Genomic DNA, 19,701 nt, shown 5'->3' with positions numbered 1-19,701 from the left:
GTCAATGAGTCACAGTGAGCAGGGTAGTTGATGGCATACTTCAAAAATCTTAGGACTCACAAATATAACAACACATTGGATACAAACTCTTACATAATAATTCCTGAATATTAGAAGACAAAAATACCAAAATATTTCTTTTTTTTTTCCAAAATATCATTTCTTGGTATATCTTTAAATCCTTTCTTTTCACTTGAATTCTGAATAGCAGAATTGAAATCACTAAGACAAAATTTTCATAAAATGGATTTTTTTTTTTGTCAGAATTATATAGGATGATGTGGCACTATTATTGCCTTAGGATTGAGTTCTCTACATCACAAGACTTAAAAACTACACTACTGATGATTCTTAATTTGTATAGACCAATTTTTTTTTACTTTCTCCTATTTTCGTTCGTATTTCTGGCTAAAAGAATGATAAAAATGCTGAACAACAACCAGGTATTCACGTAGGTCGTAGCTATGTAAATTATTAGCATGCTAACATTTATCCATATTATATTGGGATACAAATTTATTATGTATTGATGGAGTGCTTAGAAACAGAGATGCTAAGAAAATTTTGGCCCACTTAAGAAATACCATATTTTATCAAATCTGAGATGCCATCGATTATAAGATTCATCATTATTTTATGTACCCGTATGACAAAACTACTGCCAAATAACTAGGACAGGATAGGTTTTTTTTTTCACTTAGAATTTTTAATTATTTTTAGGAGTTTTTTTAGACATTCATTTTTAAAATCATATCACACTTGTACATAAAAAGAGAGAAGGTAAACAAAACATATAACTTATCCATAAAACTTCTTCACATTCATATTACTACTGTAATAAATCACTTTCTGATTCATAGTCATTAGCATCAGTGCTCTCTGTGTAATCATAAACATTGATGATGCAGCATTTCTTAAAAGATACTTCACTATTGCACCCTGGTTTTATTCTAAAGCAGTGACGTCCATTGTGCAAGTATTGTTGCAGATGCTTTCTTAATTTTCTCGGAAAGTATCAGTGGAAGTTTTCTAGAAAGCCAGATTCATATTCATATTCTTTAATTGAGCCATATGTGGGTTCTTGGATGAAATGCTGAAGAATTATATCCGTCTACTTACATACCAGGAATAACAACCAGGTTTGTACATATTGCAAGCAGTGATAATTTTATATCTGCTGCCCTGACAATTTCATATACTATCTATTGTAAAATGCAGCCTGAGTTCAGAAATGGTAACATGTGAAGAAAAAAAAAATGTGTCCAAATTAGTGGAACAGTGAGTATATGCCTCATTTTTGAAACTGAGTTTTGATATATTGGAATTACCCACTAGTTGTCGTACATCTTAATTGCCCTTGCTCACCATAATGCCACCAGTGTTAAAATAATTGCCACTCTTAATGTATTGATGTTTTCTTGATAATACTTCTGTGTCTTGTGAAGTTAGAACTTAATCTGTGTTTCTTAAAGTGCCTTTCTTAACATTTCATTTCGCAGTACCATGCATAAACCACTGTTTTCGAATCTCTAAAATACTAACAATCATATAAGGGAAACAATCCATGAATCAGGTACTTCTAAGGAAGTGCTTAGTCCTTTAAAAAGTGGGTAAACTTAGTATGCTGCAAGAAAATTAAGAAAATTTACCTATATTTTAAAAATCTATAAGCCATATTTTGATAATATTGATTGGACTGGTTAATATAGTTGTTATTTATAAAATACATTTTTTTCTCAGGAACTCTTTCACTGAATTTGTGATTAGAAACATTTTATAACACATTGCAACATTGAAATTTTGGAGAATTTATTATAAACAATGCAAATGGTGGTAAAAAAGAAAATTAAGCAATAATACAGGAATTAAGTTGAAAAGTGAAATTCCTCCCACCCAGTGCATTTTCACTCTCCCTTATGAAAAGTCCCCCAACATTGATTTGTGTTATTTTTAATTCCTCCAGTAGTTACCATTATAATTTTAAGTTGTGCTTTTTGCCTTTTACTTTTTTGACCACCCATTTTAGATTGTACTATTAATTCCATGTTATGTAAGATAAAGTTATCACTATTTCTTTTACCATCTCTCTTCCTTTCAACCTGTTATCTCTTGTTAGCTATAACTTCCTTGCACATTATAAATGATTACAACTCTTAAATTCGGTAACTGTAATGGAGTCTTCAATACTTCATTCATAAGTTCATTTTACAAACTGAAAAATAATTAAGCTCATTTAAAACGTAAAATTGTATAAATATTTCATTTCAAAATCAAATAATATAATTGAACACTTTGAAAAGAAAATGCCATTCTGTGTCACTAAACTGGACCTCTGAAAGAGGAAAGGAAAATGGATTTTATTTCTTATTCCCTCAGTTGCTCAGTATCATGTCAACTTTTTAGTACCTTCCTTTCCTTCGTGTTTAACTTTTTTCTTTCTTGTTCTACTTTTCTCTTCTCAGCATTTCTTTTTTTTGATCTAGTTTTATTGAGATACAATTAACACATAACTATCAGTCTTATAACCACTAGGAAATTGTTTTTTTTTAATGTTTTTTAATGTTTTTAAAATGTTTATTTCTGGTTTGCTTTGTTCCACAAAGGATTTGAATCAACTTGTAAAAATTCATATTATAAAAGATAAGTATTAAAAAGTTAAATAATTGGGGAAAATAAAAGCTACAGGATAAGATACACAGAAAACAGTGCCTAAGCAAAGAAGGCAGTTCATGATGTTACATGATGAATTGTGCATGAGTCAGGGGGAAAGGGGGGATGACAAGGTGCAGTACCTTTTTAGGTACTGAAAAATAAAATAATCTCCTGATTTTAATTTTAAACAATTAAGTTGTGATGCTTCTCAATATCCTGGTTGATATAAGTATAAAGTGTATCACTGACAGTATTAAAATGTCACAGAGTAAACAATTTAAATTGTTAGATGAATAAATAAATACTTATTTCATTTTCTAGACTAGCGATGACTAATAGATATCAAAAATATCTTCTTCCTTCACTGCCTAATAGAGTGTCCATTAACCGCATGTGGCTACTGAGCACTTGAAATGTGGCTAGTACAGTTGAGGCACTGAATTTATCATTTTGTTTAATTTTAATTAACATAAACTTAAATTTAAATAGTCACGTGTTGATAGGGGCTACTATATTGAATAGCAAAACTCTGGACCAGTGGTTTTGTAAATAATGCTAATTTGTCTTTATAACAGATTAATAAAACTAATTCAGATCACAAAATGTTTTTGATATCTAGATTTCTTTATGTGGAAAAAGACAATTGAGAAAAAACAAATTTTAGACAATTACACGTGGAAATAGATTCAGCAAGCTAACTATAAATATCAAATTTAAGTTTTTATGATATCTTATTTCAATGTTTATTTACTTTCTCATTTCAGAAATAAAAGTAGTGATTTTTCACCCTGAAGATAGGGCTGTGGAGCAGGAGAGTTAAAAATATCAGAATCTCCAAAATTCTTTTGACATTCCGTAAGGTTTATCTTTTCTCCCCACAAGGCAATAAAAAATATTAATATTATCTGTGTGACTATATAAAGGCAGGAAAATAATTGAGAGCCAATAATTGAAGATAATTTACTTTAAAATAATTTGTAGATATAATTTAGAGGGGAAATGATAGCTATCAACCAATATATGTAAGAAGACAGGTTTTAATATGTTTGAAATGTTCTCAATAGTTCAATTAGTTCTTATGGCAAGGTTATGAGTATTTATTCCCCTTTTCTCTGTGTTAGTAATCTTCCTAAAGATCACTTAAGAATTATTGAATATGGAGATTGGGAGTTAAGATATCAGGGTACTGAATTTGTACCATGGACTCTCCTACATTATCAAACAAAAAAATAATTTAAAATACTCCAAAATTTCAGCTGTACCAAAGAGAACAAGAAAAGTCAGAGCCCAACCGAATGCCATAAATTTATAAAGTCCATGGCCAAACAAAAGTCACCATTCAGTGCAGTTCTTGACTTCACTCTCTTACCCAGAAATCAATGAATTAGCATAATCTCAAGAGATAATTAGGACTGATGATCTCAAACTAAAGCAAACGTTTCAAAAAGCAACAATGAATTGGGTATATAATCCACCATCTTCCAAATGGGAATAAAATACTAAACCAAGTGCTATGAACACAGGAAGCTAACATTTAATGAAATCTTATAAGAAAATAAAGAACCTAGGTTTTCTAAAAAAATATGGCATATAGCTCTGCCTAAGCTGTCATAACCAGAAAGTACAGAAAAATGGGTAGATATGAAAATACTTAGCCTTCAAACTTTAGCTAGGAAAAAACTCAATCTGGAATAAAACTCAAGAGAAGGAAATTCTTCCATAAGAGATTTATTAACATGAGTTCAGTAAAATAATATTAAAAATAAAATGAGAAAACATGAGAAATAGATTTTTTTAAAAGGATAATTGTAAGATTAAAAATACACGTTGACTTAATGTCATTACCCAATATAGTAACAGCAAGGAACAAGTTTGTGACAGTCACAGTGAAGTTAGAGAAAAGAGATTTGAAAAGCAAATGAGAATATAATTGCATTGCGGAAAATGGTTTATTTAAATTTAAGTAGTTGGTAGCTACTATATTGGACAGAACAGTGTAGAACATTTCCAATATCCCAAATTATTCTGTTAGTCAGTGCTGGTCTAGAAGATGGGAAAACATATTTTTTCATCTAACATTTTAAATTGTTTACTGTGCAGTATTTTATAACTGTCGATGATACACCTTATACTTATATCGATAAATGTATGTTCTATTTTAGTGTGAAACAGAAAAATAAATATGAGACAAAAATTTTGCTTGAAATTAAGAACTTCCACTTAAAGGGGCACCTAATTTATAGGTAAGAAATAATACAAAGTAGGACACATGAATATAGTCCATTGAACTGCAAAGATAAAGGAAGATTATTTGGCATTTAGGCAGAAAAAGCAAATCTACAAGGGAGATTTTAGCTAACAATTCTGACTTCTCCACAGCATCATTCATTGTCCAAAGACAGTAAAGCAATATCTACTTAGTTCTAAGCAAATGAAAATATTATATTCAACTAAAACATTAGTTGAGTAAAAATATATGTGAAAACATAATCTGTTTCCTCAAGGAGAGCTTCATTGACTATCCTATTTAAAGGAGCCCCTCCTTTCATTGCTCTGTATTTCCCCTTTTTTATGTTCATTCATATCACTACCACTCTAGAACATGACTCCATGAAAGCAGGGACTTTATTTTGTTCACTGCTCTATTCATAGTACCTTCCTGACACTGTTGAATGAGTGCAGCTGTCAATTAAGGAAATTTAAGAATGGTGGAATGATGGTAAGATCAATGATCGAGATAATCATGCTAGGCGAAATAAGCCAGACAGAAAAAGTTGAAAACCACATGATATCACTTATATGTGGGATATAAACCTAAAAGCAACAAACAAACAGAACAAACAAACAGAGACTCACGGACATGCACAATAGACTAGTGGTTACCAGAGGGGACGGGAGAGGCGGGATCGGGGAGGTAGATGGGGAGAAAGGGTCAAATATCTGGTGACAGAAATCTATGGGTGGTGAACACACAATGCAATATATATATATATGCTTTACTCTTGAAATGTACACCTGTAACTTACTGGATTTCGTTATCCAATGTTACCATAATATAAATAAATTTTTTTAAAGAAAAATAAGTTCATTTCAACAAAAGCCTAAATTAACTCTGTTTCTTACTGCAGACATAAATGTAAATGCTATGAGCCTAGACAATAAAGAATAATAGGGGAAAAAAACTAAACGTGGGAGAGAGGAGGTGGGAGAAAGTGTATAAGTGCTAATTTCCTCATTATTTGTAGGAGAGAAAGAGAGAGGAATTAGTTTTATTGAAAACTGAAATAGGTAAAAAGGAGCACAGTGACTCCAGCATCTTAATGGGCTTCGTAGTCACATTTCTAACCTTAGAGGGGAGTGTGTTAAGAAATAATGTATCCTGAAGTAAAGAATCATTGATCAAGTCAACAATTCTTTCAATTCTACTTCATTTTTGTTTTCTTTTATAAATTAAAGTAAAATGTTAATTTAAAAATTATTAATAGCATTCTATCATATCCTATTTTTGTGGAAATATATTGTCTAACATCCATGTCTATACATAAGTATGTGCTGGGAATATTGATTACCTAATGTTAATGATTATTGTGGGATGGGTTGGCTTTTTAATTTTTTTAACTTTATACCTTAGTTATAACTATTAAGTGTCCTTGAGATTGAAAAAAAAATGTTAATCCAAATATTTATACTAAATATTGCCTAATATTGACAATACGAAATATGGGGTTCTGAGTAATGGTTAAGACAATTACTTGGCTGAATTCTCATAATCAAACATCTGTTGAGTGCTTAGTATGAAGCAGACACCACTCTCTGTATTTTACATTTTTAATTCATTTCTTCCTTACAACAATCTTTTGAAGTGGATACTTTTTTCTCCATTTTTCAGATGATAAATGGAGCCAGAGAGAGGTCCAATAGGTAATCAGCATAACCATAGACAAAGCTACCAGTGTGTATAGTCAACATTTGGACCAAACAATCTGGTTACAGAATTCAAATGCATATCCACTATGTTGTATTGAACTATACTCACAAATATTTATTTCCGTTGGAAAAAGAACTTATTTCATTTTTATAAGATACTAATGCTGTGCTAGGAATGATGGGTTCAGAGCTTAAATGATATAACTAGTTTCTAATACTGGCATAAATTAAAGTGTGAATCTATTTCGAGGTCTTACAGGAGGTGACTAAAATATATGATGGTTAACATATTTTCCACCTGATTAGTTGACATGATTCTGACCGTAAATAAATTTGGTCTTGAAAAGTAAAAGTTGAAATATATATTGTTAACGACAGCACAAAATTATATTCAATCTAATGCCCCATGTTATCTTTATGATTGTGCCAAAGAAAAAGTATTATTGCCTGTTTTCCTTCTTCAAGAAACATATACTTTTTTCTTTGCATTATCTCTGTAGTACCTTCTAATAAAAAAAATCTTTTTCATATGTTTTTGTAGTCAATCAGTAGGTCAGCTTCCAATTAAGAAAAGGTAAAATTGGAATGCATTTTCTCTTCATTTAATCAGAGATTTTAAATTCTGTTTTTATTGTTAAAAGAAGAGGCCTAAGCTTGCAGGTGCAAAACTAATGTTTGATATGGACAAAATAAATGTCTTTATTCTTAGTTCTTATTCACCCATTATTTCGGTGAATGAGTTTTTTGAATTCTAGAATTACAAACCAGTAAACAGATTGCGCACATGCTTTATTTTTACCTTGTGGCAAACATAACAATAATTACATGTAATACGTAAATGCTAATTCTAGACTTTGCTTTAAGTGTATAAATTTAAAATATGAGCACAGCCTCTTTTTGCAATAGCAATGCTTTTAGTCAGTATAAAAATTTGAATTTTTAAAAAAATCTAGCTCATTGCTAAAAATTTAAACTGTACTTTTAATATTATGTTTATCTCTTTTCTGTTTTAGATATCTATTGTTCATAACTTTATGCTTGAACCAATTTTAAGCCATCGATTTTGCATATGTTGGAAAATCCTAGTATTGCTAATATTATTTAAGAAAATCGTCATTTTTTTACAACACATGCTTAATAATGTGTCATTCTGTCTTCTTAGGAACTTCCTGCACCATTACTTGATGATAACTGTAAAAGAGAATTTGATGAAGGTGTATATAATCATGAAACATCAGAATCTAACATTAAGATGAAAATAGCATGGCGTTACCAGTTGTTACCCAAGATGGAGGCAAGTCAACAACATACAATTTCTAAAATTTTCAGATGTATTTGTTTTCATTTTTTAGAATTTCTTATCGCATACTTGCTATTCTTTAGATGCACTACCATGTATATTTATTTAAATGACTAGGTATTTCATTTATAGAGGATTTGATCAAGATGACATATTTCTTAAAAGTAAAGCAAATTGTGGTGGTTTTTTCTTTCTTTTTGTTTTTTTTTCTAAAATAGACTATTTCATTTCTTTCATAATCTCCATATAGAATCTTTTATGGAGGTTGCAGGCCAGATTAAATGAACTAACAAAACCATTTCAAACCATTTCGAACCAACATGGTTACCTTTAAATATTCACTATAAGTGGTAGTTCTTTGCAATAACTATTTTTTATTCCTATACATTTTCAACCATTATTCTTTTAAACGCAAATATCTGGTAACCTAACTTTTCTAGGATTGACTAAGAGATAGGAAGTTAGGGAAGTTTTTCTGAGAAGTCAAAATATGTCAGTAAATCTGCCCCACTAAAGCTCATGAACTCTGCTTCTGGTGAAGCCGCTGTTCATTCATTAGCTCCTTCATTTGTTTGTTTGTATCATTCGTTTTCAGGACACTCTAATGTCTACCAGACATTATCATACTGGTAGAAAGAGAAAGAAATTCTGATCTGATTAAGACATAATTCCCAAAGTCCACCCTTCTCTAGTCTTCCACACTGACATCTGTGTTACCTTTCTCAAGGACAGAAGATGGTTTACAACACTGCTTAACCGCAGATGCCTACTTCAGTTTCCTGTTTCCACTACTTCTTTCTAAATATATCGCAGACTGTCAGTCATAGTATCCTCCTATCAAGTTTAGACATATTAGAATTCTCCGTAGAGTGTTCTGGGGGATCACACCAGTTAACGAGAGTTAGTAGTACATGAGATGAAATCTGTTTGCTGTTATAAGCCTGCAGTATGAAATATAAACTTATGATTGTATACAACATCTATACAATTTAATTCAAGCCTACCCTTTTAGTCTCCTCCCTGTGTGTATATAAAACACTATATTCACCCATCCTATGAGAATTGCCTTTCATAAATTGCTTATATTTCTGCTGCTAATGCTTTTCACTTTCTTATAGTTGTTATTATAACTCTCTTCTCCATCAAACAGAATTCTCTATGAAGGTAGACAATTTGTTCTATTTTCTCTGTATCTCTAGCACCTTTACCAATGCCCACATACTCAATAAACATTTAGTGAATGACAAATGTATTTATTCATTCAGTCAGCAGATATTAATTAAGCATCAAATATGAACCAAATATAAAATATGTTGTAATAGATACATATTAAGCAGTGGTAAATTGTTCTAATTTAGATGGGAAAGCTATTTGAATAATATGATTCTTAAGCAGTGATTTAAATGACTGTGAATAAAGTACAAACTGAAGAGAAGATATTTACAACTCATATAATAGAATAAAGAATAAATTTCCACATATATAAAGAACTTCTAAAATGAATAAGGAACAATCTACCAACCCAATTTTTAAAATGGGCAAAAATATGGAAAAGAAATCCAGGTGGCTCTTAAACATACAAAAACAGATGCCCAATTTCAGTCACAGTAAGTGAAATTAAAATTAAAACTACACTGACCTGCCATTTTTTCTTATCATGTTGTCAATAATTTAAAAATGTTTGGTAAGACACTAAATTAGCAAGGGTTGGGGAAACTAGTACTCTCATACTTTGCTGGTGGAAATTTCAGGAGGTATAACTTCTGTGAAGGTTAATTTAGTATTATCTCTCAGAATTAAAAAAACATATACCCTTTGATCCTTTCAGAAGTTTACATGGTGAATATATTTACTCAGGTGTAAAATAAAATATATATGAGCTATTTATGCAGCATATTTTTAATAGCAAATGATTAGAAATAACCTAAATGTCCATCAATAGGCAACTACTTAAATAAATATTGGTATATGTATACAGTAGAATACCATAAATTTGTATTAAAAAATAAAAGGAAGCTCTGTGTAATTAATAGTTGTTGTAGGCATAGCCTAGCTTGGATGTGACTGAGAACTGGCTTCAAGAGGCCAGAATAAATGTAGTTAGTTATTCTGTTTAGGAAAATGTGAGTTGAGTGATAGCGTTAAAACAGACAAGGTATGTATAACTAGCCCTTGAGAACCCTAATGGCAAAGAGCTTTATGTCTTTGTTTTGGCAAGTCATTTACCTGGGCATACTAGTGACTCTTTTATAAAGAGTGACTGTATTCTAATTTTTCTGCTGTTATGTTCTGAAAGAGTTAATAAAAACATAAGCTCTAAGTCAAATGTAGCTGTTTTGTGAAAACAGTATACCAAACCAGTTTTACATTATATGTCACTTGTGTTTTCCATTTCCTTTATCTTTATTTTTATCTCAGCTGTTTTGTTCTTTTCATTGGTTACTAACATTCAAGTGAAATTATCAGTGAAAATGCAAGTGAATGAAAATTTAAGCATTTTTTCTTGCTGCTTGTTATAAAATCTGTTTAAAGTTGGAAAGATCTTTGTTTCTTATAATTCATTGTTTCTTTATATGTTCTAATTATAGATGTTATTCCTGCCCCCTTTACATATAAGTAGTAGTACATATCCCATTCTCCCCTTTAGAGCAAGGTGTACCTGCAGTTTTGATTATCTATCGGAGTAAACTTCTCAGAGGTTACATATTAACACATAAACCCAGTGCTCAGTTTTCAAAGTTTACAGCTTGAATGTTTTTAAAATTGTGCTCTTCTTACAATGGTCTTCCCCAGATGACTTATTCTCTCACTTTCTTCAAGTCTCCACTAAAATATCACTTTATCTGGAATGTCTTTCTTGTCACTCCATCTAAAATAAAACCACTCTTTCTTTCATCTCCTTTCGCTGCCTTATTTTTCTTCAGGGCCCTTATCATCATCACCTAGCAGAAAGGATAGCATCTGTCTCCTCCACCAGAATGTGAGCTCAATGAGAAAGATGGACTTTGACTATTTTGTTTTACTGGCATATAGTAGGTGCTCAGTAGTTATTTGTTGAATACATGAGCAAATGAATTATATACTGTATGAATTAAATGTGAAACTAAGTTAAATTGCATTCATTAATACAAATGCAATAATAGCTTATTTTGAATTTACAGTCAATGGTCAAACTTAAGTTTACTAGTATTTACAAGTGAGTTCTGTCAAGTTTAGAAAGTAGAATCCTCTTCTGGCTTCTTTGCTTTTCTTTGAAATGTCACCAGCATGTATATTTGCCTGTCACAGAAATTTTATGTAGGGTGATTTGCCAAGGCTGATAGACATTGGCAATCACTCATCATCATCTACTCTATAAATCCATGCCTTACTCTGCCATTATCAGTTTAAACAATAACAAAACCGTGGGTTTTCTATATATCACATGGGCCAAAATATAGTTAACACTATTAGGAATAAAGATTAAACAAGTAGTCTAAAACTAGCTGTGTCAGTTATCAGACATGCCTTTTAATATAAGTTGTCATGAGGTGCTAAGAGTGTAGTCATTTTCCCATTTAGAGAATGCCAAAAAGGATAAGAATATGCATTCCTAAATCAATAGCAATAGCTCAGAGCAGCATAAGCAGCATTTCTTCCAGTTGGAGTGGTATCGAGTTTTTAAAAACACCCTTCCTCGTCCTATGATTTTGACTTTCTCTTCTAGGTGCACATGTCCACTTCTTTCCTAGCCAATCATCAACCCTGTTCTCTCTTCACCCTAAGAATTGCTGGCCTGCAGCACATCCTGAGACTTAATTTTTTTAATATCATAGAGCTCTACTATAGTCAAAGCCTACAATGGCTCCAGTAATTCATGACTATGTATTAGATCTTTATTATGTTCAATCCTCATATACTTTGGTTTTCTGCCTTAGTGATTCAGCCAGAACAGCCCTGTGAGGATGTGCGCATGTTGTAGAATTCAGTGGTCCCCAACCCCCGGGCCTGCGGACCAATACCAGTCTGTGGCCTGTTAGGACCAGGCGCCACACAGCAGGAGGTGAGCGGCGAGGGAGAGAGCAAAGCTTCATCTGTATTTGCAGCCGCTCCCCAGCACTAGCATCATCGTCTCAGCTCCACGTCAGATCATCAAGCATTAGATTCTCATAGGAGCACCGGTCCCTGGTGCCAAAAAGGTTGAGGACTGCTGTAGATGACAATAAATATTTTTCAATAAGGCAGTATAATTATAAAGAATGGTGATGAATCTTCTCATTCACTAGTGGATTATGACACAATAATAATAATTGACAATATTTAATAGTGCTTTATAATTTACAAAATATCCATTGCCCAAATTGCATTAGATTCTCACAACAGCCTAGTGAAATAATAGTTTTTTTTAGCTCTGATCGCTTATGATTGAACTGAGGCTCAAAGTGGTTTAGTAACCATTTGGGTTCTTGCTTTCTGTTATGCCATACTGAGAAAAAAATATATGATCGTGAGAAAATGTCTTATTTAGACTGTTTATTTGTGGTATAGCTTTTATCTGAAAGTTTTGTTTCTTTCTAACATACTTGAGTTGCGGGACTCAACAGTCTCCCTTTTCCGTATATTTTCCTTTAGTATAGCAAATTTATACTGAGCCATGACAGTTTGCTCTCTTCTACAGTTAACAAAGTTAACGGGTAATTTATGAATGTGAAATAGAAGTTTTCATAAAGTAAAACTGAAGCAAGATGTTCTTATTATACCAAGTAAACTGACTAGTTATTGCTGATAGTTTGATTTTTTAAAATGCATCTTTTTTGTATGGAGTTGACAGTTTTTCCTGGAATGTTATTATTATCATTATTATTAGATTTAAAACATTTAGTTATCTTTTTTAGAGGAATTATTTTAAGTGTTTTATAATTCTAGGCTTCAAAAGATTTCGCAGCATTTAAAAAATTTGCGATTATATGTTGGTGCTAGGTTTCTTGGGCATTACTTACAAAATTGTTTTTTCCTTGAAGAATATATTTATTTTTCATTTCAATTTTTTAGTGAAGGATTAAAATTTGTCATCATTAATAAACTTTTTAGTGTCTACCTGTAAATATTTTGGTTGCCATATGTCATCTTAATTTCTAAAAAAAAATTAACTTAATTGTAATAAAAGCTTCCAAATTTATTTTTACATTTTAATGAATTATATGTTATCTATATGTAAACTGTCACAGCATGAAATCGATTTTCTGCCTTGATTCATCCCAAATCTGAGATTTCTATTACATTACTATTATAATTAGAAACATTAATAGAGACCGGCAACTTAAAAAGCATACTTTGCTTCTTGACAATTTAGCATATTTCTCTGAGTGCACAGGACTTCAAGAACCTTTAGTCCACTAATAAATTTATTAACTCAAACTTAAAAGAAGGGGAGTCTCTCTTTCTTTCTCTCTCCCCATGGCCAGTCTGCTAAAATAGATTATTCATGCTTATTTGATTCAGGTAGGCTTTTGCAAGCTTCCCTACTAGGCCTGGGAATGTGGTACATTGAGGCCTTTTCAGAGGCTTCTGACATAGACCAAGCTTTTATTGCATGGTGTTTTATTATTACCAAATCCTAGTCTCCACCCAGTTTGTAGGCACTCTGCTTATTCTTTTGAATCAGGAAAGGTTATCACCTACCTTAATCCATGCAGCAGTGTGGATTAAGGACACCAGTGTGCCCCAGGATTCTCAAAGAGGATCCTGGAAACTTCTTGTTTCTTCTTTTTTGCTGTCTTTACTAAATTCTATTGGGCCTTAGAGGGATTTGCATCTGAAATGGGCAACCTGGTGTTTTTCTCAATGAAGACATCAGATCAAAGTTCAGTTAGTCAAGGCCTTTCTAAAACATTAAGGGGGTTTGGACTTACACAATAAAAAGATGAGCTCTAGCAGAGATTGCAGTAAAAACATTCTGAACCGTAATCCGGATAAAGAATAGATTATAGGCCAAAGAACAGACCTTGTTTAAATTGCTTTAGACTAATAACTTTACATTTTAAAACTTTACACCCTATTTTTAGGAAACAAATTTTAACATTACATAATTTATTAGTCAATACTTTCATGGTAAATAGATAAATCATCTTTTGGGAACCATACTTCTGAATATTGTATTGAAAAGATTATATTAAGCTAATTAATAGGTCTCTTTCATTAATGAAAATAAATAGTAACTTACGGAAGGATGAAAAATCATTTTATTTAGAAAATAAACATCAAACTCACAGACTGAATCTGAGAATAATGTTTTTATTGGACTTAAGTCTTTTTCATTCTGTTACTGTATAATGTTTATAGGCATTGAATTTAAGAATATGAATCCTTAAAGTCTTAAAAATGCAAATATTTAGTGTCAAGCAAATGTGTATTTCTAAATTACAAAGTTGTCAATTCTTTAGTAAAATAAGTTAAGAACTTATTGTGTATAGTTCTTCAATTTCTGTTGAGATTATAGTTTTGTGAAATGTTCTGAAACTTGTCTCTTTTGTAACATTCAGGACAGTTGAAATTATGTAAATTTAGATCAGAGATTTCAATAGAAACTATTGCCAGGTGGAATCTCATAGTAGTTCAGCTTTGGATAGAGGTACATATATATTTCTAATGTGCTGAATAAAAGAAATCAGCCCAGAGTTTATTCAAAACATATAAGAGTAATATTATATTACTAGGATTTTACTATCGTATGTAAATAAATTCAGCATCAGTAGAGATTTGAGTGTCTTAAGAGAAAGGTAATTTGTCGAAGAAATTGTTAGTAGAGGGCACAAAAGAGGAATTGTTGATGAACTAATGATTATGCCAAATTTCTGTTTTATCTAATGTAGCTTATATATATTCTCTCACTTTACATGTGCTTTGTTCCCATTTGGAGTACCCTAATACATTTTATCCTATAAGTTTAATATTAAGTTTATAAGAAATGTTGAATACACACACACACACACACACACACACACACACACACACTGTCTTGTGAGAATTTAGTTTTAAAATGATACTCAGTTTAATATATTTAAATAGCTAATTTCTTTTGGGCCCCTCACCAGTAAATTAATTTGGCTTAAGTTTTCATTGGTTCTTAGCGACTACATATTTAGTATGTTATTAAAACCTAGAATTTTTAAATAATTGAGACATATATATTAAATTTTTGAACTTAGAAGGTATACAGTATAGTAAAGAAGCCAAAGATATGTTTAAGTTCTTATCAAACTTAGGGAACCACCAGGAGTAAAGAAACATGGGAGATAAAAAGGTCAATTTCTAACTATGTAGTTTAAAATAAGAAATATTGTTGTATGTTTCTTCGAAATTTAATGTCCATATATCAGCTCTTATTAGCATAAAAATATATGAATATATGAGTGTTGCTGAGGGTAGGACAAATAAATTGTAATTTTTTTTAAAAAAGCTATTTTTTTTTTACAATGAATATGGATTTTCTTAACAGGCTGGACCAGTATCATCTTCAAGATTTGGTCATTATTATGATTCTTCAAAAAAGATACCACAAGAACTACTTGATGCTTCAAAATGTCATGGATTTTTTCTTCCAGAAAAAATATCTTCAACTCTTAATGTAGAATCCTGGTAAGTTAATGTCTCAATTCTGATTTCAAAGATTAATAGAATGCATTTTTACCACACTCTTTGAAAGAATGCATATCAAAAGTACACATCTTAATAATAAATGTTAGTTTCTGCATAATATGTAACCTTAATTGTGCATATGTCTCATATTATTTCCTTATGTATGGTATTCTTTTCCTGGTCTTGTAAACTGTTGAACATGCTATATTACTCTTATTTTGCAATTTACAAAAAGCCTGGATACCAAATTTACAATACCTGCTGTTTTTATTTTCAAGAAAATGTGGAATAGTTCTAAATCTGGGTCGTTCAGGCATAAATGCAAAAAAAACACCTAAATATTACTTATTAATAACAGCAGCAGTGAAAATGGTATAAAGTAATGCTATTTCTCCATGTTGTTCAATAAGAGCCCTTTCAAAAAGTAAGCAAGTACATGTTTTCCAATATTTTATTTATTATGGGTTTCTATATCTAGTTCTACTATAAATAAAACAACCTATATTTTTTAGATGACTTAAGAGAATTTAGGATTTGAGCTTTACGATAAAGAGTTTCAAGTATTAAACCAACACGTGTTTATAGTGCTACTCACTTTAAGGTGAAACTCTAAAAATTACAGTACGCGACATTGAATAATTTATAAAAGTGTTAAGAATATTCAATTGTAATTCTTACTGCAGTCAGATCAGGGGAAGGTAATCCATGGAATATGTCGTTGCCTTTATTTTCTTTTGCACTGTAAAACCATTATTTTCAAAGTGAGATGTTATTAAATGAACTGAAATGACTTAAAAATCTACAGTTTTCCAGAAATATTACCGAAGAATTTAGTGAAGAGTATCCTATTTATTTTTACAAAATGTTTCAAAAAAAAATTCTTCACTTCATTATGGTATCGGCTACAAACTTGCTTTGATGTTGTCTTAGTATACTAATTGTTACTATTAATGAACGACTACTATGTGTTAGTCACTCTACTACATACTTTACTTTTGTTATCTTTGCTACAAAAGTAAACATTCCCATTTTCCAGAAGATACTGAAATTCACAGAAGTGATTTATCTGAGGCTCAACTCTTAAGTGGTAGAGTCAGGATTAACCTAAATCACATCTCTCTCTTTTTCTTTTTGCATTACAAGATTTTCATGTCCTTCACCTTTACCTTCCTATGTTATGGAAGAAAGCATACTGACAAAAGAAATTTTAAAAATCTGGGTTGTGATACTGAGTTCATCCTACTGGTAACCTACTGGGCAATTTTCTTAAAGTCCTTGAAAATAAATATCCCCATATGAAAAATTGAGGGAGGGGCAATACCACTTGTCCTACCTACATCGCTAATATTTTTTTAACTTAGAATGATTATATTGATTATAATAGTTCTTACGTTTTGCCATTTACTGAACCAGACATACATATACATACACACTTGGGAAATAAGTCAAAATAACTTTTCCATGATTTCATAAATAGTAAATGTGGAACCCAGTCTCAGAGTCAGTTCTTTCTGACTCAGAAATTTGTGTCAACAATGATGCTATACTGCCTCTATTCATGGAGTGCTTAGAGAATAAAAAATGTAAAATGTACAATAAGTATGATGTAAATACATGAAAAATAATATGGTGATACTTTTGTGATTAAAAAAATATTTTTTTAAGGATAAAAATTTTTTTAAGACAAAAAGTACAGGTTTTTATTCATTCATTCAACAACTGAAGTCAAATACCTGTTCCATGTCAGGCACTATTCCAGGCATTTAACCATAGGATATCTAATTTAATTCTTCCAACAACTCTCCAAGAAAAGCAATATTATCCCAATTTTATAGGAAGCTGGAGGTCACGAACGGTAAGTAGCTTTCCCTCTATTGTAGGCTGTAAGTGACTGAGCTGACACTCAAACCCAAGTCCCCAAAACCTCTGCTGTTTTTTCTGTACCGGGTGTCTCCATTTACTGCTGCAGTGCAGGCATGGACCATGAAGCTAGATGGGAGAAAAATGACTCCTTGATCAGCTGTGAGAATACAGTCCTATAGTCTTTAAAATAATTTTTTTCAGAATATCTTTTGAGAGCTAACAGTTTTGCACAGAATAGGAAAATTTATAGATTTTAATTATCAAGGCAGTATTTCATTTCATAGTAGTTAACTGATAATTCATTTATTTCATATTAAACTTAAATGCTTAATTAAATGTAATTAAACTTTAAACATGTAATTAAATTAATTTTGAAAATGGGTACTTTACCATGTGAGATTTATTTTAATTTATGAAAAGCGCGTGCTCATTTTACTAAAATGAACTTTACTGGTTCATTTATAAAACAATAAAGCTAAGCTTTACAGTTGTCTATACTCTTCTATAATTAAGACTAGAGGATATAGCTGTATCCCACTATCATATGTGAGGCTATAATATATAATTTCATAATTTCTAAAAGCACCATTGAAACATGTAGAGTTTTTTTTACAGTAACTAAAACTGAAGGTCATTTAAAATTTTCATTAACAAATTTAAAATTGTTGATAGGTTTGCCTATCAAAAATGTTCATACATACAGTTTAAATTTTTAAATTAAAGCCTGGATATAAAAACCTGAGATGTATCACAATAGTATTACCCAGATGATTTTGTTTTGGTATTTTATTGTCATAAATTGGATAACCTGAGTCACAAAACAATTATAGGAAAATTGATTTTGAAAATAATACTGTAGTCTAAGATTTAAACTTGACAATGTTTTGAATCAAGCTTTACTAATAGGTGTACCCAAATACACTTCTGTTTCTCAGTAGAAAGAGTCCTCGTTCTTCAGGGTATAGATGGTATCTCAACTTTCTTATTTATTAATAGACTTACTAAAATATTCCTTCACCTACTGTTACAGACTGAATGTTTGTGTGCCCCAAATTCATATGGTGAAGCCATAATCCCCAGTGTAATGGTATTTGGAAATGGGGCCTTTGGGAGGTAATTGGGGTTACATGAGGTCATGATAGTGGTGCCCAGGGCTGATAGGATTGATGTCCTTAAGAAAGAGGGAGAGACACTGGCTTCTACTCTCTTCCTGGGCGCACACTGAGGAAAAGCCATGTGAGAAGGCGGCCATCTGCCACCCAAGACAAGCGCGCTCACCAGACACCAACTCCGCTAGCACCTTGATTTTGGACTTTAGTCTCCAGAACTGTAACAAAATAAATTTCTATTGTTTAAGCCACCCAGTTTGCAGTTATGGAAGATGAGAGTCCACACTAATACACCTACTGTATTGTAAAATATTACTTTTTTATTATAGATATATCAGGTCTTGAATGTTGAGTTCACATACAAATTGGTAGTAAATAGAATAAATTTGTTTTGATATGTTTCTTTGAAATGCAAGATTTTATTTTTATATATGTATCCTAACAATAGATAGTAGTTTCTTACATTAACTAAACATTTTGTATTAAGTTGAATGAATTGGATTCTGAGACAACCAGTTAGCTTTCCTGGAGAAAATCAATGCAAAGAGGATAGGAATAATACTTAAGATTTTAGAAGTCATTCCATTTTTCTTCTCCTGCCAAATCTCCTTACCGGCTTAAATGGAACCTCTCTATAAGATTTCTATAATATTTTCCTAGACAAATTGTAGTTATGCCCCCTACATTCCTGCTTACTTTTGTTCATACTTTTGTCAGAACACTTATCAGATTGCACTGCAATTATTTGTTTTGTCTAAACCCTTATCTTTTTTCTCAAGCATTGGAAATCCTTGAGGAAAGGGTTATGTTTTCTTCATTTATTTATTCCCTGAATCTAGGACACAGGTGTTGAGTTGATAGCTGGTGACTTAGTGGAGCTCTCACTTGGCCAAATAAGAGATAATCTGAGCATCAAAATAAATAGATAGTAATGAATTGTAACTCCTTTAATAAAACAGGAAGCCATTAGTACGTACTTATACAAATAAATGAATGAATAAGTTATTGAGGAACAAGGTATTTACATAGCTTCAAAGTATCTTCCCACAAAATATTTAATGACTAAAAAGGGGAAATAATACATTTATAGTGGAGAGACCTGGCAGACATCATCTTAATCAAGTTAACATTACCAGTAATGGGGCAAATTGAAATCGTGTATCACCTGATAACATGCAATGAGAACTCAGCAACACTTCTGTGATATTCCTACCAAATTTACATAACTTAAAC

General features: G+C 31.4%; 1 protein-coding gene across 3 annotated transcripts in view; it reads left to right on the top strand.

Annotated features, from left to right (window-relative positions):
* The window catches only part of ELP4 (elongator acetyltransferase complex subunit 4), a 198,019-nt gene that overhangs the window by 38,242 nt on the left and 140,076 nt on the right, over positions 1–19,701 (top strand). For all 3 annotated transcript variants that reach the window (XM_011362547.2, XM_023532061.1, XM_023532060.1), the window contains exons 4-5: positions 7,742–7,873; positions 15,357–15,496. In XM_011362547.2, the coding sequence (XP_011360849.1) occupies positions 7,742–7,873; positions 15,357–15,496 (272 nt within the window). The remainder of the gene's footprint in view (positions 1–7,741; positions 7,874–15,356; positions 15,497–19,701) is intronic.

Source organism: Pteropus vampyrus, unplaced genomic scaffold (assembly GCF_000151845.1).
Source record: "Pteropus vampyrus isolate Shadow unplaced genomic scaffold, Pvam_2.0 Scaffold76, whole genome shotgun sequence".
Classification (NCBI taxonomy): domain Eukaryota; kingdom Metazoa; phylum Chordata; class Mammalia; order Chiroptera; family Pteropodidae; genus Pteropus; species Pteropus vampyrus.
The sequence above is the reverse complement of the archived record's forward strand: the minus strand, read 5'-3'. Positions and strand labels throughout refer to the sequence as shown.